Source organism: Heterocephalus glaber, unplaced genomic scaffold, assembly GCF_053883595.1.
Source record: "Heterocephalus glaber isolate CG9 unplaced genomic scaffold, H.glaber_assembly_v1.0 deba00001532, whole genome shotgun sequence".
Classification (NCBI taxonomy): domain Eukaryota; kingdom Metazoa; phylum Chordata; class Mammalia; order Rodentia; family Bathyergidae; genus Heterocephalus; species Heterocephalus glaber.
The window spans coordinates 21,973,318-21,998,952 of NW_028258330.1; the positions used below are offsets into that span (position 1 = coordinate 21,973,318).

Consider the following 25,635-nt stretch of genomic DNA (forward strand, 5'->3'; position numbering starts at 1 on the left):
CACATTGCCTGATTCTGCTACAAGCTTTCAATGGAGTTTTTAATCTTCTGGAAATCTGTTTGTATCTGTTTTATAGATTCCATTTGTTTCCTATGTTAGGTTTCCATCATGTTCCTCAGGGCCTCTATTTTTTATCTGTGACCTCTCTGGATTTATTAATCCTGTCTTACACTATGAGCACAGTCTCTGCTGTTATGTGAGAAATTATTTCTGATTTCATTTTTTCCAGATCCTGTTTTGTTGCCAGTTCAGAGAGTCCAGGTTGTTGAGTATCAGATTGTTCCATCTCATTTCCCTTTGTGGTTGTTTTTCAACAAGGAGGGCAGTTGTGCTGCTGGTGCCCGCATAGCTCACCTCCTAGGTGCTGGGTGGGGCTCTGCTCCTCTGCACTGGGGGTGATGGTATGGCAACACAAAAGGCTCAGCTGCTAGGTGCTGGGGGCCTCTGCTCCTCTGCCTGTGAGATGTTTTGAAAACATCTTGTCAGGCATGAAAAACAACATATGATATCTTTGTAGACTGGTACATGGAGCTCTCTAAAGGGAGCTGTCATGTTGCAAATGGAGTGTGGAATCACTTTAGTGAGGCTTGCCATCCTTGGGTAAGCCTTCTGGTGTGAATTCCCATGCATGTGCATGAAATATCTCTGGGTAGGTACACACACACACACACACACACACACACACATGTTACAGGGTTGAGGTTATAGGGTTGCCTCAAGCAAGATGGGTCTCAAAGGGATGGGTAGAATAGTCAGTCACTTTTCACTGTGCCCCTTTTTGTACCTTTGAGATTTTGTTCTGTGGATCCATAGTATACCACAAAATAAATAAACACAAAAAGAAAATAAGCAAAGAAGTTTGGTTTTGTCAGAAACACGTGGTCTGAGAATTTGTGTTTCATGTGCACAGGCCTCTACAGTTTGGGAAATCTTTTCATGTTCCTCCTCAGTTTTCCAGCACATGACTGCTCTGCCAGGCATCTTTCATGGACAGGCTTCTTTCTCAGATGGCTAAACTGAGACTCTGGCCAAGATCATCCAGCTTAAATCCAGTAACTAGGTGGAGTACCTACCAGGGTCAGAGAGTCTGAGACCATGGAAGAGAAACTGTAGATTGAAATTCATGTCTAGAAAATCATCTTTCATATATCCTCCCACAGATGTACAAAACCATATTCATTGCAGCCTTGATTGAAAGAGATGGAAGAGGCCCCTGAGCATCCTCTTGGACAGCACTCCTGGCCTCACTAGCATACTGCAGGTGCCCAAACAATAATCCCATCAACTAATATGCTTGGGGCCATTTTAAACACCAACAGTGTACTAATCCACACTCCACAGTAGCCATCCAAATTGGATGCTCCTATGAGCTGGGCTTTTTGGATGACCTGGCTGAGTCTCAGAGACACTGAGTAGTTTGCCCAAACTCACACATCCCACATGAGGTAGAGGAAAAATTTAAACTTGAGTCCAGGCTCCAGATCTACCACTTCAAACCACTCCCCATACTTCCTCTGTGCATCATGCTTCCTCCTCATTAACCTTCAAGTCCTGTGGCCCCTACAACAGCAACCCTGAGATGCACATGAACCCAGATCCCAAGCAGCGTTGGCTGAGGTCCTCAGAGACATCTCCACTTTTAGTCATTTAAACTGAATGAGAATATGACAATGGTCAGGAGGCTGAGAAGAGACAGAGTGTAGGAGAAGAGTCCACAGTGGAGGAATGGGGGCAAAAGGCATCTCAGACACATTGCCAGTTCACGGAGTCCAGGTTGTTGAGTATCAGATTGTTCCATCTCATTTCCCTTTGGGCTTGCTGCAGGTGATCTGGAAGTCTGGTTCTGATGCTTGTTTATGTGTCTTCTCATTTTTGACAGGTTTGGGGAGGGAGCTGCTGGCACCTGTGCGGCTCACTGCCTCTGTGCTGGGAGTGGTGATAGGTTGGTCTGGAAGCCTCCCACTCTGCACTGAGAGCTGTGGCACATTGACCCAGATGTCTCCTCTGTGCTGGGAGCTGTGGCATGCTGACCTGGAAGCCTCCTCTGCACTGGGAGCTGTGGCAAGCCGACCCAGAAGCCTCCTCTCAAAAAACTATTTTTTATGAAGCTACTGTAGGTACTTTTAACACACTATCAAAACAGATTAACTGGCATATGAACAGAGAAGAACATACATAAAACAACCACGTTAAATTGAAATACACTTAGATATATTGCCCATGCTGAATTATAACAATCTTTTTTATAGTTGTGGTTTATAACTACAAACAGAATTGTCAGAATATTTCAAGGGTTATGAATTATCTCTCTTATTTCTTATGTAAGTCATAAGAGTACTTCTTTCAGTGCAACTTTAGCTACTCTGAGTATCTTTTATGTTAGTTAGCACTATAGACTTATAACCAAAAAGAGTCAGAAGGGGAAAAGAGAGAAGAGCTTGGAGGCCTTGCCTTTTTTCTCTCTATCTTTGGAGAAAAATAAAATTTAAAAAATCTTGTATCTTAAATGGTCCCAAGTTTATAAAATATAACTTTAAGGTAATATTTTAGGGTAACATTTTGAGATACTTATAATCATATTAAGACCTATTACATGCCTTTAAAACAGCTCCTGTGTACTTCTGGAAAAAGATAGAGGGGGGGAAAGCAAAAGAGATAGACTGGATCCTTCCTGGAGGTGAAGCAGCCAGAGTACCCCACCTTATCATGGGGTCCCATGGCATGTGGCAGTGGGAACATGCAAACCAGGCTGTCACCATGCACAGCAGTGAGGAACCTACACTGGGCTAGGCATGTGCAAAGCTCCCTCCAGTGCCAAGGTCATGCTGTGTGTGCTGCCTTCCCTGTTATTCCAGAGTCAGAACCCCATGATTGGTGACTCTGCCCTGTTTTCTGTCAGTGACTAGTCCTGCTAATCATACAGAAAATCCTTTATCCACAGATCAAGAAAGCAGGAAAAGGAGTTGTACAAGAGCTGGATTTTACATAAAAATCTACCATAAAGATCTTTATACCTAAGGACCTGTAAGGAACAGAAGGAACTCATAGAGGGTTTGAAAAGCTCAGAGATTTCATGTAACAACTACAGATCACTTATCAGAGAAAACACAGCCCACCTGCTTCCCCCATCTCCTCACACTAGTCACCTCCACTCTCCAGTTATGTTTTCTCTCCACCTACTATCAGAAGAAAAAGAAGTTAAAGGAATTGAGACAAAGGAAGAGAAGAAAGAAAAAAATGAAAATCCTCTTGACTGAGTTTACCAGAGTCAAGATCTCTACAATCTTCATGCCTCTTTATGTCCCTTTGTTGTTGCCAAAATAAATGTCACCAAATTGGGTCTGCGAAGTCCTGGAGGCTGAAATAAAGAACTTAACCCACCCTTTTTGGAGAATGAGTTAGTAGGTTCATTGACATCCATCACAGAGGCAGAACTTTCAGGACACATCAGAGGCAAGGGCGGGCTTTGTCAGACAGAGATACAGGATGCACTCAAGAGTGGAGTGTAGAAGCTCTATTTTTTAAATTAAGGAATGGAGGTGGCAGGAGAGACAAAAATCAATTTTCAGCAAACAGAAATTTAACTAATATTTTGAAACACAACTGGTTTATAAAATGAATCATGGACTCTTAACCAAAATGAGGGGAAATTAAATCCCAGTAAACTCACCAGTATTAGCCAAGTAGCTGTATGGTCAGTATGTACAGAAGGCTCTTACTTACACTGATTACTAATTCAGAATAGAGCAAAAAAGGAGCTATGGATGTTGTCCTGGACAAATTATTCCAAAGAATCTTCTTAATAGCAGTTGTATGAAATCAGAGGGTACTTTTCAGTTATACAGGCCATATTGTATCATAATAAAAATCTACTTTTTTAGGGTTACTGAAACTACTAAGGAGCTTTAAAGTAGTGCCAACACTTTTATTCCTAAGCAATTTATGGCAGAGCACTTCAAACATATCCTATTAAATTCTCTTACTACAAACCTTTGTGTCAATAAATGCCTATACATAGGCTCACAAAGAATCCTTTTTTTAATTGTAAACCAGGGTCCCATCTGCTTAAAGCCCCAAATCACTTATGTAATTCTAGAAGGTACTTAAAACATGTTGCCTACCCAAAATAAAGTTTATAAGAAGAGAAAGGTATAAGAAACAAAGGCAAACCAAAACAAATGAGTACTCCAAAAAAACAAAACAAATGCCTGAACATTTTTTCTCTCTCTGAATCACTTCTCACACCAGTTAGTGCACCCAAATGACCTACAGTTGGTCCAAATCACTACACATAGTGAAGGCACTTGCCTCAACCCAAATGGCACTGCTGAACAACCAAAGAGAAGGTCCAAATGGTTGAGACAGTAGATCCCTGCAGTACACTTTCTAATGGAAACAAGGTGGAGTCATCACCTCAAACTTTTTCCTTTTACCAACAAAAGAGTTTAAAGGCAGCTGATGCCATGACCAGGAAAGGAGGAACATTTCTAGGTGCAAAAATAACCCTGGCAACTGCTAGAATGTCTGGGGTGTCCTGACCTTGTGTTAAACTAAGCATGAGCAGTTAGTCCCTTTTACCAAGTGGCTGTTTGGATGTAAACCTCTCAAGAGCAGGGCCGTACCTATGCCTGGCTCGCCAAAACTTACCAGCCACCTAGATAAACACACTTGGGCTTATTTGCTCTCCACTGACTAAATCAAAAGAGGCCATTTTTATTGGTAAAAAGGAAAAAAAAAAGATTTATTCAAAGCTACCTTCAAAGAGATGGAGGGTCTCATTTATCTCAAATCACCATCTCACCATGTACAGGTGGGCAATTGTCTTTGATATCAAGGAACAGAGGGGAGGGGGAGCACAGAGAGACAATGCAGATCCCACACTTGCTTTATCACTTCCAGCTACCTTCAGCTCATCCTCCCCTTTCTAATGGAAAGGGAACCTGGCTCCAGCCTCCTGGAGCTGGCAGCATCTGCATATTCTGTCACTGCTCTGGGGTTAAAGAGGGAAGGGGCGTTGGTTATATACTCAACTGGAAGACATTTGGAGAAGTTTTCTAACTCTCAAAGAAAAAAAATCTAATTTTTAAAGTTTCATTTTTCAATGCAGGTTACATGGCTACCTAATCATAACCAGCATAGATCCCTTTGCTCATAATTTATTAAGAACTTAAGATGGCAGCCAGGCATACTGGTGCACATCTGTAATCACAGCACTCAGGAGGATGAAGCAAGAGTTGAACTATCACCAGTAGTTTGAGGTCATCCTGGGCAACTTAGTGAGTTCAAGACCCTGTTTCTAGAAGAAAAAAAAAAGAAAGGAAAAGAATTTAAGAGGGAGATAGAGCATTACTCCAGGAGATGTGGGAATGCTTGGAATAACTTTCAAAGCTCAGTCATGAAAGTCATGAGACCTCTGACACCATAGCCATGTGTTCTGTTGTGGCCCTGAGTGGCCCTGTAAGAAGCCTGGCTGACTGAAGCCACCATGTTGGAGACATCACATGAATAAACCAGGATACCCAGATGTGACAGGTGAGAGAGGAAGCCTCTGGGATGACACTAGCTGTGGTGATCTGAACTGAGAGGAGCACATGCAAAGGCCCAGAGGTCAGGGTGGTGCTGAATTGAAGGTGCAAGTATGACCTGGAGGCTTTCCAACCCAGTGCACCCACTAAGCACAGAACTCTTCTTTTGGTCCTGCCTGTGCCCTCCTGCAGAAGAAACTCCATGGCCTGTTCTGAGTAGAAAGCAGTTTGTACAATTCTGGGCCCCACATCAATTTCACAAAAGCTGTGCATGGAAGGAAGTCACATTTCATTCATCTATCAGCGAGTTCAAATGCATCTCCATGGGGAGTTTCCCACAGTCATCTTGGTGCCACAGCAAGACTCCTATGCCCATCCAGGGTGTGAACTCTATCTCTATTACACAGATGGAAAGATGAGGCTGAGAGGGCTGGGCCCTTGCTCATTGCCAGTACTATAGACAGCTGGATTAGGTATAAATTTATAAGCAGTTCAAAAGGGCTAGGCCCTTGAGGAAGTCAGTGCAGAGGATAAGAACACATTACAACTGTGCTTGGAGGTGCATTCTTTTAAGTCGAGGTATCAAGATAAAGATGGAATGTCCAGGACTACATGTCTCCCCAAGGGATAAGCAATATACTATAATTGGTATTAGCTGGTCCAATAAAGTCTAGATAGATATCACTCAACAAGTGTGTGACCAGGACCTCCTGATTCAACTCTTCCTCAAAAGGTCTTTGTTCCTTCCATGTACACTTGCTATGTGACCTGCTTCCCCAATGGATCAATATTACCTAAGCAGCTATATTTGTAATCTTATTGGTTAATCAGTTTTGTCCCTTGTTTTATACACCTTGTGATTTTGTACCCACCTCATGATTTTACTCTCTAAAACTTCCTCTGTGAAGTGGGGTCCACGGCACCCCACATTTGGGTCCCCTCCTGTCTCTCAGGAGCTACCCCTCTCAATAAATATTTCCTCATCTTAACCTCCATTGTTCCTTAGATTCATTCTTCAAATTTGGGGAGCATGAACTTGGTGTATCTCACATCTAGCAGGTTGAGAGTTATATTTATTTCCCCTATATCACCAGGAGAGGTAGTGGGAGGCAGCAGGGCACCCAGAGTGGCTGAGCCTCCCTCTCTCCTCTGTTCCTGGTCAAGCCCTCCAAGCTCTGCAACTTTGGTCAAATCGCTCAACTGCTCTGGGTGAGGTTCAGTTTCCTCTTTTGTAAAACAAGGTCCCATCTGCAGAGGGGGAACTGAGCAGGGCTGAGAGCTCTATGTGACCTGGTTAACATGGTGTCTGGAGCCATCGGCAGCTCCTCTTCCGGCCAGACCCCTGCACCTGGCACAGTGTCCTCTGTCCCCTTGTGAACTCCTGGCTCCTCACTGCCCCCAAGCAGCCTTCCCTGTTCAAAACTTCATCAGGATTGGGGAAAGCAACAGGAAAGAGATAATACTGAGCAGTACTAGGCCCCTCCCTGGGAAAACCATCAGGGGATGATGTGAAGCCTACAAGGAACAGAGCCCAAAGGCCACAATCCAGCCCCTGGACGCTTCCTGTGCAGCCACCACAGTCCCAAAGAGAAACCCCTGCCCTCATGGGGTTTCCATTCTGTGGGCTGAGGGAGTCACAATCATAGAACAGAACATACTCACCCTGTTCACCTGATACCAACACTGCCCTATCTCAACTCTCCTGCCCTACAAGGTGGGAGAGATTATTTTTCTCATTCAAGAATAAACTAAGGCATAGAGAGGGTACATGACTTGCCCAAATTTGCACAGCTGGTAGGAGCCAGATGTTGAAGAACAAACTTGAAATCCCTCAGTCCCCCTGCTGAGGACTCACATGCAGCTCTCAAGCAAGAGAAGGGGCTACCTGGGTTCACAGATTAGGGGTGGAGGTCCAGAGAGGTGAAGCTGCCCAGTGAGGTATCCTGGCCCCAGTGAGGAGAAAGATTTAGGGCCAGTGCCTCTGACTGTGGGGGTCATAACCTGGCCAAGATCCTGTTGCACCCCAAGCTCTTCTCCCCATGACCCATCACCTCGCTCTAGCCCTGGGACAACATATTCCAGGACTTGACAACGTCTCATCACTGTCATAGCAACTTGGCCAGTGCCATTTCCGGGCACAAGGCTCCCCTACTTTCTTAGTGAGAACTAGGGACAGGACCCAGGTCCCCACAGATGCACCCACTTCTTTGAGTCTCCAGAAACTCATGCTTGGCTGCTTCTCCCCTGGCTTACCTGGCCAACCATTCTGCCCCCTCCCTATGTGCTCTGCATTGTCATTTGCACTTAGCCAAGTTTGAAGCTAACAGGGAATCTAGGAAAAAAGCTGGAGAGGCTGAGAAGGGCTAGTTGTGGCTGACACTGAGAATGCAGCCTGGAGGGCAAGGGCTGGGAGTGTCACTGAGCTGAAATAACAAACCTATCCTACCCTTGTAGAATAAGTGTTCAGGTTTAATGGTCCTGTCTCAGAAAAAGAATTTTCAGGACACATCAGTAAGAGACACAGGAAGAATTTATTAGAGATTTTTTAACTCACTCAAAACCCGATGAGAGCAGGTGTTCAGAGAAAGGTGAGGCATTATGCACCAAAGTTGGGTATAATTAGGTGATCTCTTTTGGATGGCTGATCTAGGGTATGTATTTCTGCTGTCTGTCAGATTACAAGGCAAGCCACCTACATGTGGTTGAGGTTGAAATATGCTGCCCATCAATATTACTGCTTCCTTGAGGGTGGAAGAAACACAATTTATGGGTTAAAAGGACAGGCCCAGAACCCAGATTTTCAGGACTATTGTCATTAAGACCCTTAGGCATTTTTTTAGTGAGTTTCCTGGAAAGGAAAAGGATTTGAATAACTTTTGTGCCTTGAAGCTGCAGTTACAAATAATTTTAAAAATCTCAATTTCTTAATGTCTTTTCTAAGTGGTTTTTATTTCTTTTATCCTACTAAAGGAGGCAGTATAGAGAGATAGAGCCAGGAAGAGAGCACAGAAGCACTGGGGTCAAAGCTGTGGGGCTTGCAAAAGTGTGGTGTGTTCCTGTCCCTCATGTTTTCTTTGCACCAGAGCTGGGAGAGGATAGGACCCCACTGGACAGTCACAGGTCTTGAAGGAAAGACAGGCAAAGAGGCCATTGTGACTGCTTGGGGACAGAAGGAAGAGAAAGGAGGGGAACAGAGCCCTGAGGTGAAGGGCAGCCTGGGGGTGGAAGCAGAGGCCAGGAAGTCCTGCAGCTGTGGTACTTACAGCATAAATAGCCACAGACTGAGCTGGCCACACAAGGATTTGTGGTTATAGTAGCTCTGAAGACCTGTTCTGCAGGAGCCACAGGCCACACTGGTGTGTCCCAGGTACAGAGCAGGCAGCAGTGGAGAGAGCCTGTCAGGGCTCTGATCAGACTCCTCTACTCAACACGTATCTCTGGATGCTCTTCTGGCCCACTATGCTGCTGGGCAGCCTCCTCCTCCTGGTGGCCACCACGACTACCACCCAAGTGAAGGGACAGCAGGCAAACAGGCGTAGGCAGGTATATGGAATCCAGCATGACCAGTGCGGCTACACCATCTTGCTGCCTGAGCTCCCACACTCCCCACCAAAATCCACAGCTTTGAAGGCATCCAACAACACCCAGAACCAGCTACCCATCATTTGTGCAGGGCTGTTATCTGACCAACAAATGGAACAGCTGAAGAATGTACTGAAGTACAGCCCACAGAGGCTGCAGAAGGTATGGCTGGGGCTGTGAGCAGCAGGCAACCTTGGGGCAGTCACCATCCCCAAAGGCCTCACTGGGCATGAAGAACTGTGCTTTAAGGTGTAGAGATTGGGATGTAAGGCCCAAAAAGGGGAAGTGGGGGACCTGATACCACACAGCAAGACTAGACAGCATCAGAACAGGAAGGTGGCTCTTCCCAGCCATTCTTCAGAGACCAGGCCTTTTCCCACATGGGCACACAGCCAGAAGAGAATAGTTCATCCCTTCTGGATGAAGGAGAGAAAGAGGGCATGAAGAGATGTCTACTGTGTCACATGATGACACAAAGGGAAAAAGGGGAGGAGGGCGAGCTATGGCCAGCGCTGGCTGTCTGAGGTCAGATTGACATAGGGGGAGTAATATAAAATTCTCAACCTGCTAGCTGTAAGATACACCATGTTCTTGTTCCCCAAAATCAAAGAATGAATTCTGAGGAACAACAGAGGTTATGAGTAGGAAAAATTTATTGAGATAGATAGCTCCTGAGAGACAGAAAGTGACCTGAAAGTGGGTTACCAATGAGCCCACTTCTTAAAGGAGGTTTTGTAGGGCAAAATCACAAGGTGGGTATGTTTAACCAATTATTAAAACAGATTAACAGGCAGACAGAAAAGATAACATATAGAACACATAAAAAACAACTGTATTAGACTAAAGTGCACTCGTTGATGCATTGGCCATGTTCAGTTATAATAATATTTTTTAAGTTGTAGGTTTATAACTATAAATAGACTAGTCAGAATGTTTTAGTGATTATTAATTAGCTCTTCTTTTTATGTAAGTCACAATAGTATTTCTTTTAATACTTTAAGCTACCCTGAGTACCTTTTTTGTTAACACTATAGACTTTTAGCCAGTAATAGTCAGAAGGGAAAAAGGATAAGAGCTGTAGGGGACAGGGGAAGGGGACGTTACCAGAACCCCTGCAGTGAGTCCTGGTCTCCTGCGAGCCACGGCAGCACACGGCGAATTACAGGAAAGGTAGAAAAATGAGACCGAGAAGAAGCTGAGCTTTGGGTCTGATCAGTGCTGCTCTGGGCGGCAAAGACAAAGCCCCCAGCTTACCACACCTTTTATTCAGTACATCGGGAGAAACAAATGTAACAAATGACTTGCAGAGAGTTCAATAGTTCACTTTGGGATAAACAAGGTGTAACGGAAGGCTTGCAGAGAGTTCAGTACATCTCCGGCAAACAAGATGTTAATCAGTCCAAGAACAATGAGGAACTGAGCAGATGTTTGTTCTCCCAGGATGTTTCTTGTGCTGGAGAATCACAGCATTACTGGATCACTGAAGTCTCAGTTGTGACCGGAGGCCAAACTGGAGTTATTCTGTAGCTGGGCTGTAGGCAAGAGAACTAGGCTAACCAAATGATTTTTCCCTAGAATTATGTAGCATTGCTCCCAACATAGAGCTTTGTCTTTTTCTCCTAATTTACCTTTAAAGAAAAATCAACTTTCAAAAGTGTTATAGATGGCACATGAATCCACTGGTTTAAAATGGGCTTTTGAAAGAAAAGTTTTTTCCTGTGAACAGGGGCTAAAATCAGGGACTAGCCAGTAGCTGGAAAAAGCCAAGTTTATTACATCCACATGTGGATGGGCTAACACTAGGAGAGAGATATTAGTAGATAACTGGCAAAGGAATTAGGCATATATAGATATTGAAGGGGCTAAGGAGTGAAATGTTTGTGATTGAATCCAAGGTCTGTCTGCACAGGTGTGTAGATAATCACTGGACTTCTCAGGGCCAGGAAAGTTGTATACTTCGTTTTGAGTCTATTTACTGAGAAGCTGCTATTGTTTGCTGAAAGCAGCCTGTTTGCTTATCCTGTTTGTTTAGGCCAGGCATGACAAAAAGCTTTTATCTTAAATTGATCCCAAGTTTATAAAATATAAAAAATATAAAAATATTTGGGACTGACATAGTTATAGTCATATAAAATCTACTATACCTTTAAATGTCTCTCTTGTGTACTTCTGGAAACAGATAGAGAAAGAAAAGAGAAAAAGATAGGATTCTAGCCCATACTCAGGCAGCCAGAGCTACCCACTTCTTCCTGGGGTTTGCCTGCACAGCAGTGGGAGCACCCAAACTGGGGCACCCAAACTGGGCTAAGTCATCTGTGCAAGGGAATGCTAGGGTCACACTGTATATACAGCCTGTCCTGTCTTCTAGAACCAGAACTGCCCGGTGTGGCAGCTTTGCTGTTTCTCTCCCACCAGAACTCTCCACAACTGGGGGCTTTGCCAAGTTTTGTGTCACTATCTAATGTAGGCATCCTTGATAGTCACAGAGAAATCCATCTGCTCTAACCTTTATCAACAGATCAAAAAGCAGGAAAAGGAATTATACACAACAGCTGGATTTTACTCAAAAATTTACTGCAAAGAACTCTATATCTAGGGACCTATAACAAACACCAAAAAAAAACAAACTCACAGACAATTTAAAAATCCAAAATGCCACTTAATAACTACAGGTCACATATCAAGAAAAACAAAGGCCATGGCACTTCCCCTCCCTCACTAGCACTAGTCTCCTCCACTCTCTAGTTCCCTGCCTGTCTCTGCTAATATTAGGGGGGGAAAAGTTGAAAGATTTGAGACAGAGAGAGAAAGAAGAAAAAAGAAATGAAAAGCCTTTCTGCTGAGCTTACCAGAATCAAGGTCTACAGTCTCCACCCCTCTTTTAAGATCCCTTCATTGTCTCAAGATAGATTTCACTGGGCTGGGTCTAAAGGTCCCTGAAGTTGGACATAAGGAACTTAACCCAGCCTTTTTAATAAAATAAGTTTTCAGGTTTGCTGACTCCCATCACAGAAAAAAATTTCTGGACACATCAGTAAGAGGCAAAAGAAGGGTTTATTACACAGAGATATAGGATATAAAAGCAGAGTGTGGATGTTCAGAGAAATGAGACACATTATAAGCCAGAGTTGGGTACATTTTAGGGGGTCTCTTCAAGATAGGTGATCTAGGAAATGCATTCTCACTATCTGCCAGATTACAATGGAAGCCATTTACATGTTTGAAGTTGAAGTATGCTACCCGCCAATCTTGCTGCTTCCTGAGAATGAAGGGTGCACAGTTTACAGGTGAAAAGGACAGGTCAAGGGCCCAGTTTACAGGCTTATCATGCTTGGAAAAAACCCTTGAGTATTTTTATGTCTTAAACCTGCAGTTTTTCTTATAAGTACAATTTTAAAATTTCAATTTCCTTGCTTTCTTTCAACCTGCTCCTTACTTTCTTCCTATCTCACTGTGAGATTGACAGTAAATAGTGTCACATCTAGGGGTGTACACCACACCAGGCCACTGCTGTTTTGGAACCTTCAGCTATCAGGGTCATAAACTAATTCCTATGAGAAAATGAAAAAATGGAAACAAAGTCTTTGTAAATAGAGAGGGGTGGGGGTTTTGAAGGGAGGGCAGGGGAAGGGGGAAAAAAATAAGAACCAAGAGAGATTACATAAAGGCACAAATTTCCAATGAAGAATGTCATTATATTGTAGACCTAAAATGTACCAGTGAAATTAAATAAAAAAGGAAACTCTCACCACCAGTAAGGAATTAAAGAGTCAGAATTTAAAAATAAAGGAAGACTATTTATTTGGGAAAGGGTGGTAAAGAAAAGAGAAGATAGATAGCTACTCTGAAAGAATATGAGGCATCAGAAAGTGAATACCTGTGGATTTTTGCCCTCAGCTCTTTTTTATTAAGACTGATGTCCCTGCCCCATGTTGGGCACCTGGAATTTGCAACAATCTGGTTGGCTCCCTGGTTGTCTTTGACTCCAGCTTGGGCACTTCTGTCTACATTCTTTTGGCCATTTGACTCTTTCCTGTCCTTTTGTGATGGATAAGTGTAGAGAGGGAAATCCCCATAGAAAGGCAGCTTAGAGTTAGAAATTATGTAAAGAGGACATGTGTGTATCTGGTGCTGTGGTATAGTGATACTAAAGTGAGAATATACATATAAGTGTATATGTATAGGTGTATGTGTCTTTTACATATTAAATAAGAGACCTGAGGTGTCTTCCCCTTGTTTTCTTTGTATTTTATCAGGTGAAGGTGGAAGCTGGGAACCCTGATCTTTTTCATGTTCCTGGCTACATCTCTGTTTTTTGGGGGGGTTAATTAACTTTATTGGCACATTTTGGGTATACAATATAATGACATTCATCATTGGAAATTTGTACCTTTATATCTATCTTAGTTCTTATTTTGTTTCCCATTCCTCTGCCCTCCCTTCAACCCTTCTACCCCTCCTAATGTATTTATTTATTTATTTTTAATTCTTTTATTGGTACATTTTAGGTATACAATATGTTTACATTTGTCATTGGGTGCTTGTACCTGTTCATGATGCATCTTGGTTCTTATTTTGTCCCCATTACCTGTGCTCCCTTCACCCCCTCCACCCTTCTCTATTTACATAGATTTTGTTTCCAGTTTTTTTTCTTTTCTCATAATTTTTCCTTTCCCTTCTTCCCTTTCTCCTTCCTCTCCCACCACCCCTACACCTTTGGACCTTTTCCTATTTCAAATTATCAATTATTCATTTCAATCATTTTAATCCTTATTTACACTTTCAGTTCCTCACACTAGAGAAACTACTCGGTGTTTACACGTTTGTCCTATTTATTTCACTTAAGTATCACCTCAATGTGCATCCACTACATCTCTGTTTTGCCTGTCGATTCTTCTTGCTAAATTTTTACATTAATTGTGTTGCCCCACAACCTCTCCAATCTAGTTTCTCTATTTTTCTTTCCCTTTGTCTTTCTAATTGCTGAAGTCTAATTGCAGAGACAAAAGCTTACTTTGGTAAGATTTCCTATTAATTTCTTTAATAAAGCTTAATGAGATCCTCTTTTATCCTTTTTCTTGCCTATGACCTCCTGTTCTTACACTAGCATCATAAAAATATGACTTAGTTTTTACTCCTAAGGAAAAATTTAGATTCCTTCAACAGGTTTTACAGGATTTAACTGTACTGACAAGAACTAAGAACATCTTTAGGCCTTTTATAAGTTTAGGAAACTGTTACTGATCACAAGTAGACTTAATACCCAGTATACAGCCATGGGAGAAGCCCACCACTCAGACTCCAGACTTATAGACTCAGATGTGAAGTACAGCAGAAGCAGAACTTTAATGGTGATTCTGCAGAAATAGGTGTCTGTCTGGACTCACACACACCTGATTCAAACAAGCTGTGTCTTTCATCCAAGTACCTTATAAGGTCCCTTCCCCCCTTTCTCATTGTCTGAGGTCAGGGAGTTACAATCTTCTCAATTGCCATCTAAGCGCCCCTTGGTTTTTCAGTAAACCCAGATTATGGAATGTTGTTTGCTTATCATTTATCTAGTTCTAACATAACCATAAATCCTACCTATCTCTTTAATATAACCACAGTGAAAGGAGAAAAATGGAAAAAAGATAAATACTCTCTGATCTCTTACCTCCTGTCAAACTCAGTTCACTGGAATTAAAGTCCAGACCCATCTTGATGGGACCTCTAATATGACATAATTAATTTTGTATAAGCCCAAGTTCTTTGTCTCCAAAAATTGAAAAAATTATTTGAGGACAAAGAGGATAATTTCGGAGAGTGCTTATTACAAATAATAATAAGAAACACAGCTCTTGGTTGATATCCACCAAGAGGGCAAAGAAGTCCACCATTTTTTCTTGGCTGTATATAGATAAGCAAAGCATAGTGATTTATTTCAAAGAATATGAGTTCAAAAAGAAATGGATTGTCTTGCATTTCTTATTTTCTCCAGTTCTAGTCCAGTTGTCCAGAGGGTAGAGAAAAGTTATTAACTAACTTAGCCTATTTTCTTCCTGGGAGGAAAGGTCCTCATGTCTCTTCCTATTGTAGCTTTTGTCATTCTTATGTTTGTCTCTGCATCTCTAAGTTTGGCTTAGCTGCTTGAAATAGCTCTTTACCTGCATGGGTTATTTTATTTTCTTGTATATGACACTATCAATCCTCTTTGAAGCCCTGCTCATGATAACTAAAATAAACCACTACACTGGCCCATTCTGAGCCTCTGACTGCTCTGTGAGTCTCCATAGAGACCCTTTGGAGGGACAGGAGGCTGCTCTGGTTTCTGCCTGTGACCCAGCCCAATATCTCCCCAGCTGGAGATACATCCTGATCATCTTGAGACCAGACCTACCACTGGACCAGCAAAACATAGAGCAGACCCACCTGGCCCCCATGCTCCAGAACCAGACCCAGAAGCTGACAGGCATGGAGGATCAGGTAATGGAGAATGAGTTGGTGGGTAGCCAGGTTGGCACCTTGCCTTGGCCCCTGTCCCTGGGTCAGGTCAAAGCCTCTTCTGGGCCATAGGCTCCTAGACTCCCTCCCTAAGGACCCAGTCCCATCATTACCACCCTCCCTCCAGACTGCAGGTCCTGGGTGGCTAGGCAGACATTGGGCCCAACTTTGCAGCCTGCATGCAGTGCTCAAGCTGGGCCAAGCCACAGGAACAAGAAAACAGCATAATCCCTATGGCCTCAAGGGTTTAAGGTATATGGGGAAGATGGATGGTGAAGAATCCTTTAGGCCTCAGGGGCCAAGGACTCCCTGAGCAATGAGAGGAAACAGGGAAAGTTAATGGACACGCTCATGAGTGACAAGTGGGTACAGGCTTTCTGAACCCCACTGTGTGCCAGGCCCCATTCCAAATGCCTGGTCCCAGTTCAGAGCAGTACATAGGACACACATGCATCCCTATCCCACAGAACATACCAAGAAAGTGAGCAAGATAAGGAACATGTAAGTTACACAGTGACCATGCTAAGAAGAGAGAGCTAGGTGGGGTCTCCTGGGCGTGGTGGGAGGGACGAAGCTGCTGGTAACGCTGCAAGGCTAGAAGGGACCACTAAGGAGCAGCACTGGAGCCTGGCTCAGTGGGCAGTGTGTGTCAGTCACAGAGAAGACCATATGCAAAGGCAGGAGGTGGGAAGATGGGAGCAGCTCCAGGAATGTAAGGACACTGGCGTGCTAGAGTAACCGGGGGAGAGCAGCAGGTGGAGCCAATGAGGTGATGCAGAAGATCATCAAGGGCTTGGCCAGCCATGGTGAGCACCGGAGGAACAACAGGGGGACTGTGAGCAGAGGGAACTCATTTGGGAAGTCTGCCTCAGGCTGCTGAGCAGGAAAGGACTACAAGGGCCAAGGGTGGGCCAGGGAGCCTTGTGAGGAGGTCATTACAGGACACTGGGCAAGAGACAACAGAGGCAGGGGCCATGGAGGAGGCCATAGAGGGAATAAGTAACGGACCATTTGGAAGGGGTTGATAATGGCACTTGCTGGTGGATTCCATGTGAGGTCAAGAATGATCCTCCTGGAGTCTGCACAACAGGAGGACTGGAAGTGTCACGAGCAGTGATGAGGGAGGGCAAATTCAGGAAGCACACCATACACTCAGTGCATGAGTGAACACAGGGACTAATAACTTGGAGGGTGGCTCTGAGTCAGCAAGTGTCAGCAGTGACAGGTTTGTAGGCAGGCTGATGGCAGCTGATAGATACCTGCAGGGATCATGGTGCCCCCCACTCTCCTGCTCCCTGGGACAGGTCCTGAACCAGAAGTCATGCATGGAGATCCAGATGATGGAGATTCTACTGACCATCACCAAACTAGAGAAGCAGCTGCAGGAGCAGAGCTATGAGCTCAACCAGTTGCATGGCTGCAACAGGTAGGGAGGGCTGGACTAGGACTGAGCCAGAAAGACTCGAGCTCAGGACCTGAGCTGAAGCTGGGGCTGGCAGCTGAATCTGGGCCAGTGTCTGGGATGGCACTGGGGCCTGGATTAGGACTGGGGTGAGGGACCATTGTGAGGGTCTGGGCCTTAAGCTGGAGCTAGGCCAGGGCTAGTAAGGACTGAAAGGCTTGGAGTCCAGAGGAGCTGGGAGGAAGATGGGCACCAGGGCTGGCCGAGCTAGGGGCCAGGCAGTCCCAAAGATTGGCCCCCAGCATTATGTAGGGAAAGAGACTCAGGGCACTTTGCTTCTTTCTTTTCTTCTTCCTCTCTTTATTTTATAAAGTTTAACTGCTTTATTGATACATAATTTACACACCATACAATTCAACCTGTACATTTTAACTACCTTTCTTGATTTGCAGACAAATAAACCTGATGCAGCCCACCTGCTCCCCTTCCCCTAGGACACTCCAATTACCAATTTCTAGTCTATACAGGCAGAGTCCCTTCAGTATATACAAATCTACATCAGGAATTAGTCTTTAAATTGCAAAGAAAAATATTAGTCATGGGCAGAGAAAGCTGACACCCTAGGCAGATTTTATCTTGGTCTCCAGCTGAGGGGAGAAAAAATTGCCAAGGTTAAGTTTCCAGGAGAGGCAAAACCTAATCAGTGAGCAACCTTGTAACCAGGATGATATAGTTATTGCTCCTTTATGCTGGGTTTGGGCCATAGTCATCAGGACTATCCTCTCCCTCTGATTAGAATGCCCTTAGTAGCAGTTCTGTTTCTCATTCCACCAACCCAAGGTCTAGGTGGCAAGAACTAGGGCATTTTCAATCACTCTGAAGTGTGCAAGTACCTAGAAATCTGCAGAGATTGAAGACACTCTCAATAAGTTCTTGTCCATTCAAGACAGTAAGAATTCCAGAATTCAAGTCTGCCCAAATTCTCTTTTCCTGCATTATAATTTCGGGCCAGGGGGCAATTTCTTCTGTTCTGGCTGGATTTAGTTCTGAGTCTGAGAAAGGGTCTGCAAACCTAGATCAACAATAAAATGTTATCCTCTCAGCCCTGTCCCTAAGCCACCAGGGTACTGAAGCCAGACAGTGGCTGCCTGGGTGCTGCTGTGTCCCAGCTGCCTGACCTCTGACTTCCCCTGGACCCCAGTCCACACCACTCTCCTCATCAGTCCATGCCTAATATGGGCAAGGATGTGTGACCCCCAAATAGGAAGTCTCCAGATGCAAATGTGGGTAGGACAGTGGGCTCACCCCCATGCAACCCTCCCCCCAGCGACCTGAAGACTAAGTTGCTCACCCTGAAGGTGCAGAAAGAGGCCCAGCTTGCCAGTATCCACAGCTTGAAGGCACAGCTGCCACAGCTGCTGAAACACCAGAGCTGCACCCTCACCAGCATCCAGCACAACCTACAAGCTGAAAGCAGCAACTCCACCATTCTGCAGCAGAGGCAGCACCAATTCCTGGAGAACCTGAAGCAGCTCATGTGCCTGGTAGACCAGAGCCCAGGTGAGTAACCAAGGTGTGCAAGGCAGGAGGCTGAGGAAGAGGACAGGAGCCAGGAAAGAGCCCTACTTAGCCTCCAGGGTTACTCTTGGCCTGGACCTATCCTGGGGAAGGCCACACCCTCCTGGCCACTACACAATAGAAAAAAACATAAGCAGCAATAATAATGGTGAGAGCAATGATCCTAAGAGAAGCCATATTCTACCTTCTGACTTCACATGTGCTTGTGTCTGCCCCATCCCACCCCATACCTAGCTTCAGTTTCCCCATCTATTCCATGGAGGTGATGGTGATAACAAGGACAGCAGCAGCCCAACTGACAAATTTGGCTTCTAGGAGTCACTCCTTAGCCCTGCTTGCTTGGCCTTCCCCTACTCCTCCCCAGGCCTCAGTTTCCCCCATAGGATGAGGATGTGGGACTCAGTGCACCCCAAGGACTTCTCTCCTGTTAATGTCCCACCCCTAACCCCAAGAAGACCACACCTAAGACAAGAGGCCTCCCAGCCCAGCTTGAGAAGGGAGCCCAGTACCCTACCTGCTCCCCAGAACTCACCCACTGTGGCCCACTTGGAGGCTAAGGCTTCCTGATTCCAGATTCACTCACTCAGTCAACAAACTTTGATTCCTCACCTACTGGGTGTGAGGATGCAGCAATGCACACAGGCTGCCCTGTCTCTTGCAAATGTACCCAGCCCCTCTGCAGGCCTCAGAGGAAAGGAGGAAACATTTCTTTGTTGAGTGCCTATGGTGTACCACATGCTCTGCTAGCAGTGTTCCTGAAGCTCCCACAGCAGAGCTGGCCTAGGGACTGTGCTAAGGAGAGGGGACTTTAATCTGAGCCCATAGAGGACATGGTGGATTGGACAGGATGGGCCTCATCTTAGGGAGTCGAGAATGGCTGGGTGAGAAGCAGGCCAGAGAGAGGCTCCTATTGCTGCTGGGTGGTCATGGGGGAGCCTAGAAGCCTTCAAGGACCAGGAATCCAGCAATTGAGACGGGAGTCCAGGCACCGTGTTGATAGGAACTTGGGGCAGAGGACCCCACTGTGGCTCCATCCTAAATCCAGCAGGCCCAAGGAAGCCACAGGCAGGAGATCTGGGTGCCTTCCAACCCACAAGATGTGGAGTGACCAGAACCCATTAGGGACCTGTGCATGGCAGCGGGACTGCAGAATAACCCCCACGTGTGGGATCTGTGGCTGAGCCCAAGCACAGGGCTTACCTCACTCCATAGACTTGCAGCTATTCTGATATTCAGTGTCTGCTCACCCATGGTGGGGAGGCGGTGATGGCCCTTCACCATGGGCATAATTAGCCCAAACACCCTCCACTGTCACTGGGAAGGATTCTTGTGGGGTACTTTTGCCCTGTGATGGAAACTCTGTGGGCATAAATCTGAGGGTCAGGTGGTAGGAAGGGAGCATGGCCTCTCAGCAGAGTTCCAGCCCTGACTCCATCACTGGCTAACACTGGGACTTTCCATACTCTTTCAATTTCCCAGATCCTCATATTTCCTCACCTGTGAAATGAGGATGATAATCTCACAGAGCTCTCGCTCTGAGAATGAGATGAGACTATGCACTGGAAGGGGCTAAGCAAGGTGCCTGGGGCCTAAAGAGAGCAAAACCGGTATGAATTACCAGCCCAGAGACTCACAGGGAGCACAGGCTGGGCTCACACTGTGTTGTGTAGCCATACAGTACAGCCTATTTTTATGTCTCACCTCCCTTCCAGTGGTTTCTGTAAAAGCAAACAGTCACCTAAACACCCTACAATACAACTGTGATAGTTAATTGACTTTTGTCATTGTTGATACTGATATTTTTGATGACCATAGAAATTTGCAGTGCATAGAGTGGTGGTTGGAAATCTTGGACCAGCTCCTGGCTTGGCCCCTGCCTAGCTGGGGGAAATGCGGACTGTCCTGTTTGCTTCTGTGCCCGCACCTTCCTCCTGCTAGCCTGGACTCCAGTTCCCATGGACCATGAGAAATTGGGTACAGCTGGCAGGTAGACAGGGGAGACCCCTACCCAGGAAAGTTACCCGCAGTTCCACAGTAACCAGTGTTCTTCCTGGGCACAGCAGTCTGGGCGCCTTGGCCTGGTCCTCGAGGCCAGCTAGGTCTGCTGAAAAAGCCTCCTCTCTGCACTCTTCCTTCCCTGACCTCTCTGTGCCTGCCTTGCCCTACCTCAAGCAGCCAGAGAACTCCTGCAAAGGCTCCCCACTCATGGTGTGAGTCAACCTGTCCCTCATAGCCCTGTGCCCTGCTCACACTAGACTGCCCACCTTGAAGCCTTTACCAGCTGTTCCCTCTGCCGAGAACACCACCCCTTCTACACCCAGGAACACCTGCTCACTGTTGATTCCTAGCTCTAGGAAACTTTCCCAGGTCTGGCTCTTCTCTCCATCCCTGCACCTCCCCAGGACCAGGACCTGCACACAGCAGGCAGGCAAGCCCACTCTGTCCCTTCCCTCTCCTTGCTCATCTCCAGCTGACTTTTGCTTTGTCCCATTATTGCCTCCACAGGTGCAGCTGAGCAGGTATTCCGAGACTGTGAGGAGATCCATAGGTTTGGAGTCAATAAGGATGGCGTCTACACCATCCACATACCCAATCTGAACCAGGCCAAGAGGGTGAGGAGGATCCTAGCATGTGGAGACTGAGGGGAGCTGAGCCAAGTGCTGGTGAGATGAACCCCCATCAGAATCGAGCTTTGTCCAGTATCTGAGATGCCAGTGAAGTGGGGGCATCCTGCCTTGGGAATGTCCTGCCTTCTGCAGCCCCCATCCAGGCAGGTGTCAGACCTTGGGGCAAAACAGAATTCAAAGTAGAAGTGCCACCTTCCAGAGCGACCTCTCACTGGGGTCACAGGAAATAGCTCTGTGCTGCTGAAGGTCATGCTCTCTGAACAAGTAAACCCTGCAATTCCAGAGGCTCAGCACAAAGAGGTTTATTTCCAGTTGAAGGCAGAAATAGGAGCTCTGTCTCATACAAGACATTAGTGACTGGGCCACCATCTTCAGTGAGTGGCTCCCAAAGTGGCTCTAAACTCACAGGTCCAGCCGTCAGGGTTGGAGGGGAGCATGGGTGTCGGGTAAGGCTTGGGGCAGCCAGAAGGGGAAGGGAAACAGAGCAACTGTCCAGCGGTCCTGCTTCAAAATTCCATCTGCACTTTCCTTTCAAGCTGAGTGTGTCATGGAGAAGCTTTATTTGTCCCCAGAGTGACTTTCACATTTCTCACACATCTGCTAAATGGCTCTTTTAATAAAGAGATCAACTGAGGGTCCTGTGTTGGCAAAAATGTCTAAGTAGAACTTCGTAATATTTTGTTTCATTATTTTTACAATCATGTGAATAAGGCAAGTGTTACTACTGTTCCATTTATTGTACTGATAAGAGTCCTTGTAAAATATATTTCAATGTCCTTAAGTATAAGAAAGGACACCATTTTTAATGAAAATATGCTTTGTAAAAATTAAGGAAATGTAGCTATTGTGGAATTCAGGAAGATGTGAATGGCTGAGATGTGGGGGGCACTCATGGAGACACAAAGCCTGGCCAGGGGGGAAAGAGATCTGGGCTCAACCCTCAGCTTCACTTTGAAGCAAGCTCTTCCCCTCTGAGCCTCCTGCACACGCTGCCACCCCACAACAGGTGGCCTGCTTCTCTCCCTCAGCTGACCTTTCTACCTCAGAGCCCCTACTCCTTCCTGCTGTACTCTTCCCTGAAAATGTCACCTTTCTCTGGCAGATACACCGTCATTCAGTGCCACATTGAGAAGCCACCTCCTCCAGAAGGGTTTCTGGGGCTCCTTCTTGTAGATGTCCAAATGTTCACATTCAGTTGTCTGCCTGTCCTGTCATAGCCTCCTCCAGACCAAGCCAGCCTGAGGCCTGATTTGTCTCTGATTCATCAATGATTCAGCCAGTACAGGGCCAGGCACCAAGTCTGCATTCATGGAATATTGAACTTGTACTGAACTGATAGGAAAAATAGAGTGTGAACAATAGTTAGGTTGAAAAATTTAGTTGTGATAGATGGTAAGCTCTTTGAATGAAAGGATTCTTTTTGTCTCACCCATGTGAGCATCCACTGTGCTTTGAACAGAGCCTCACATATGGTAGGTGCTCACACCACTGTAGATTGAAGGACAGCAGTAATAGCATTTTCTGAGTCTAACCCCTTATTAATCATCTACACTTAATCCTTCCAGCAGCCCTGCAATTTTAAAGAGTGGGAAGCCTTCATTCACTTTTCTCCTGGTATGGGCTGGGCTCTCTTCTAGACATTCACATGACCCATCTCATTTAATTCTCACAATAATCCCAGTTTGCAGAGGAGAAACTGAGACACAAAGAGGTTAAAGTATGAATGCCCCCTTTTACAAGTGAGGAGAAGGTGGCTCTGGGAGAGGATCACTGGCCTGCACTTTAGGCAATGATTGCAATCGATAGGACATTGGAGCCTGGAGCTTGACGATGCTGTTGACCTTTTGATCTGCAGGGCGGGGCCGGCGGGGGAGTCCAACAGCCAAGTCACCCTTGTGCTGCCCTGGACCTGGCTTCTGCTGTATCCAGGGATTCCAGCTGCTCCCTCTTCCCCTAGGTGTTCTGTGTGATGGGCACAGATGGAGGCACATGGACCGTCATCCAGCACCGGGAGAACAACAAAGTGGATTTTGAACGGAACTGGGAGGATTACAAGCAGGTGACACTGCTGCCCTGGGGAGGGGCTTTACAGCTCTGAAGCCTGGTGCAGGTGATAGGGTGTTGGCAGGGGGAGGGGACCTGCTTCATTCTCATCCTTTCCCAGAAAATATAATCACGTAAGCCACTTACCCTTAACCAGATTTGCCCAGTGTCCATACACTTCCCAGGACCCCTTAACCTGAAAGTGAACCTATTTTTGAAATTTGTAACATACATCCTAGGAATGAAATTTTAACACTTGTTTCACTTTTTGGAAAAGATATACATTGCTAAGTTTATTTTTTAAAAGAATACTAAAGAGAAAACCCAAAAGAAATATCACCCACACACATTGCTTAAAAAATTTCTGTCTCCTTTTATACATCTGTGACATCATCTGCAGGACAAATTCTTTTTTTAAAAAATTAATTTTATTGGTACATTTTAGGTATGCAATATAATGACATTCATCATTGGAAATTTGCACCTTTACATAATCTCTCCTGGTTCTTATTTTTTCCCCATTCCCCTGCCCTCCCTTCAACTCCTCCATCCCTCCCTATTTACAAAGACTTTGTTTCCATTTTTTCATTTTCTTATATTAATTCCATTCCCTTCTTTTCTTTCCCCTACCGTTCCCACTTCCCCTTCCCTTTGCCCCTTTTTTTCCTATTTCACATTATCTATTATACCTCTTAGTCCTTATTTACACTTTCAGTTTCTCACACTAGAAAAACTATTTGGTATTTACATGTGTATCCTATTTATTTCACTTAAGAGTATCGCCTCAATGTGCATCCACTTAGCTATAAATGTCTCTAATTTCTCATTTTTTTATGTCTGAGTAGTAGTCTGTTTTATTTAAAAAACACATTTTCTTTATCCAGTCTCCAGTCGATGGAGACAGGTCAAATTCTTTCATATGGAATCCCTGATTCAAAGACCACATGCCTTTTTCAAGATGAAATATACTGCCTGATTGCCTTCCAGTTTTTTTAAATTAAATATTGAGTAAAGGATTTTTCACAAGGTAACTTAAATGGTATTAACCTGTTCAAAGTAAAAGAAATAGGAAAGATAACCACAAGGACATGCAGTAATGTCAACCCTTAGAAAGTGGCACCTCTTCCCACCAGTGGGGAGCAGGACTTCAGGGTTCCCTGTCATTGGTGCTGAATTATTGTTCTGCAAAGGGCTTTGGTTTCCTGCTCCTGGACACTGGTGACAAGATACTCCACGTGCTCTTAGCTTTTCATACATTTTATATTGCTGAAATTTTGCAATGCCTGCCTTGTCCTTGAACAAAGTCTGCTCTATCATTTATGTAGAGCATTTATGATGAAAATCTTTATTGTTTTTGTACTGAGATTTAACAGAGGAGCAGCTAAGTGCACAAATATTAAATCTAAGGCTCAGTGGGTTTCACATATATGCTTACCCATGGCACCCTCTGCAAGATAGATAAGACAAACCTTCCAGCACCCTAGAACCTCCCTTGTGACCCCTCCCGGTCAACAGCCCACTGAATGTATTTTATATTCTCATTTTTATGGCCACAGTTTAGTTTTGCCTGTTCCTAAACTTTGGAGAAATGTGATTATTTTTAATACACTTTTATATTTACAAATGTAAAGTCTTTTTCCTCTGGGAGGTGGAGGTCTGCTACCCCAGACTGCTCACAGTGATCATTAGGCACAGCAGTTTGGGGTGTGGCCTTGGTGCCTGGCCCAGGCCCCTTGCTTAGTCAGGGTCCTAGCCTCCCTCCTTGGCACTCAGCCGACTCTATCCTCCCCCCACCCCATAGGGCTTCGGAGACCCAGGGGAGCACTGTCTGGGCAACGAGGAGGTGCACCAGCTCACCAGCAGCGCAAAGTACTCTCTGCGTGTGGAGCTAAAAGACTGCCACGGCAACCCAGCCCACAGCAACTTCAAGCATTTCCAGCTGGGCAGTGAAGAACAGTTTTACAAGTGGGCTTGGGGCCCAGATGGCGGGCAGGCTGAGGTCCCTGGTGGGTGGGCTGTGTTCCAAGGCTAGAGCCTACAAAGTCTGTTCCAAAGGTCAGTCCCAGGGCGTCTCCATTTTCTACCATCTGTCCCCCATTTGGGACCACATCACGGGATCTGGAGAAGGCTGGTTAGCACGCAGCATGCCCTGACCCCTGGGTGGGGTGGAGAGGAAGTCACCGACACTGGCACCAACATCTCCAGAGCAGGAAGGGACCTCCCAAGGGCATTCACCCCAAGTCAGTCACTGACACAGACCCAGAGAGAAGTGTCTTGTCCAGTCTGTGCAGTGACCTGGGGTGAGGTGGAAATGACTGCAGGATGTCCACAGACAGTAGACCAGGAATCTGTCTGGCCCTGTGGCAGCTCTCACTGGAAAGCTCAGTGCTTCTAA

At 45.4% G+C, this 25,635-nt stretch overlaps 1 protein-coding gene across 1 annotated transcript; it reads left to right on the forward strand.

Annotated features, from left to right (window-relative positions):
• The first annotated feature begins 8,984 nt into the window (after positions 1-8,984).
• On the forward strand, positions 8,985-25,272 carry LOC101718402 (angiopoietin-4-like). Its single transcript, XM_013070767.2, has 7 exons — positions 8,985-9,283; positions 15,449-15,572; positions 16,895-17,016; positions 18,320-18,552; positions 21,076-21,182; positions 23,155-23,256; positions 25,042-25,272. The coding sequence occupies exons 1-7, from the start codon at positions 8,985-8,987 to the stop codon at positions 25,270-25,272; spliced, it is 1,218 nt and encodes a 405-aa protein (XP_012926221.2).
• The last annotated feature ends 363 nt before the right edge of the window (positions 25,273-25,635 follow it).

Bases quoted from the DNA above. Each gene is read 5' to 3' on its own strand.
- LOC101718402 (XM_013070767.2), top strand. From the start codon at position 8,985: ATGCTGCTGGGCAGCCTCCTCCTCCTGGTGGCCACCACGACTACCACC. The intron at 9,284-15,448 runs GTGAGCAGCAGG...ATATCTCCCCAG, and splicing joins CAGAAGGTATGGCTGGGGCT to CTGGAGATACATCCTGATCA. The intron at 17,017-18,319 runs GTAGGGAGGGCT...CCCTCCCCCCAG, and splicing joins CAGTTGCATGGCTGCAACAG to CGACCTGAAGACTAAGTTGC.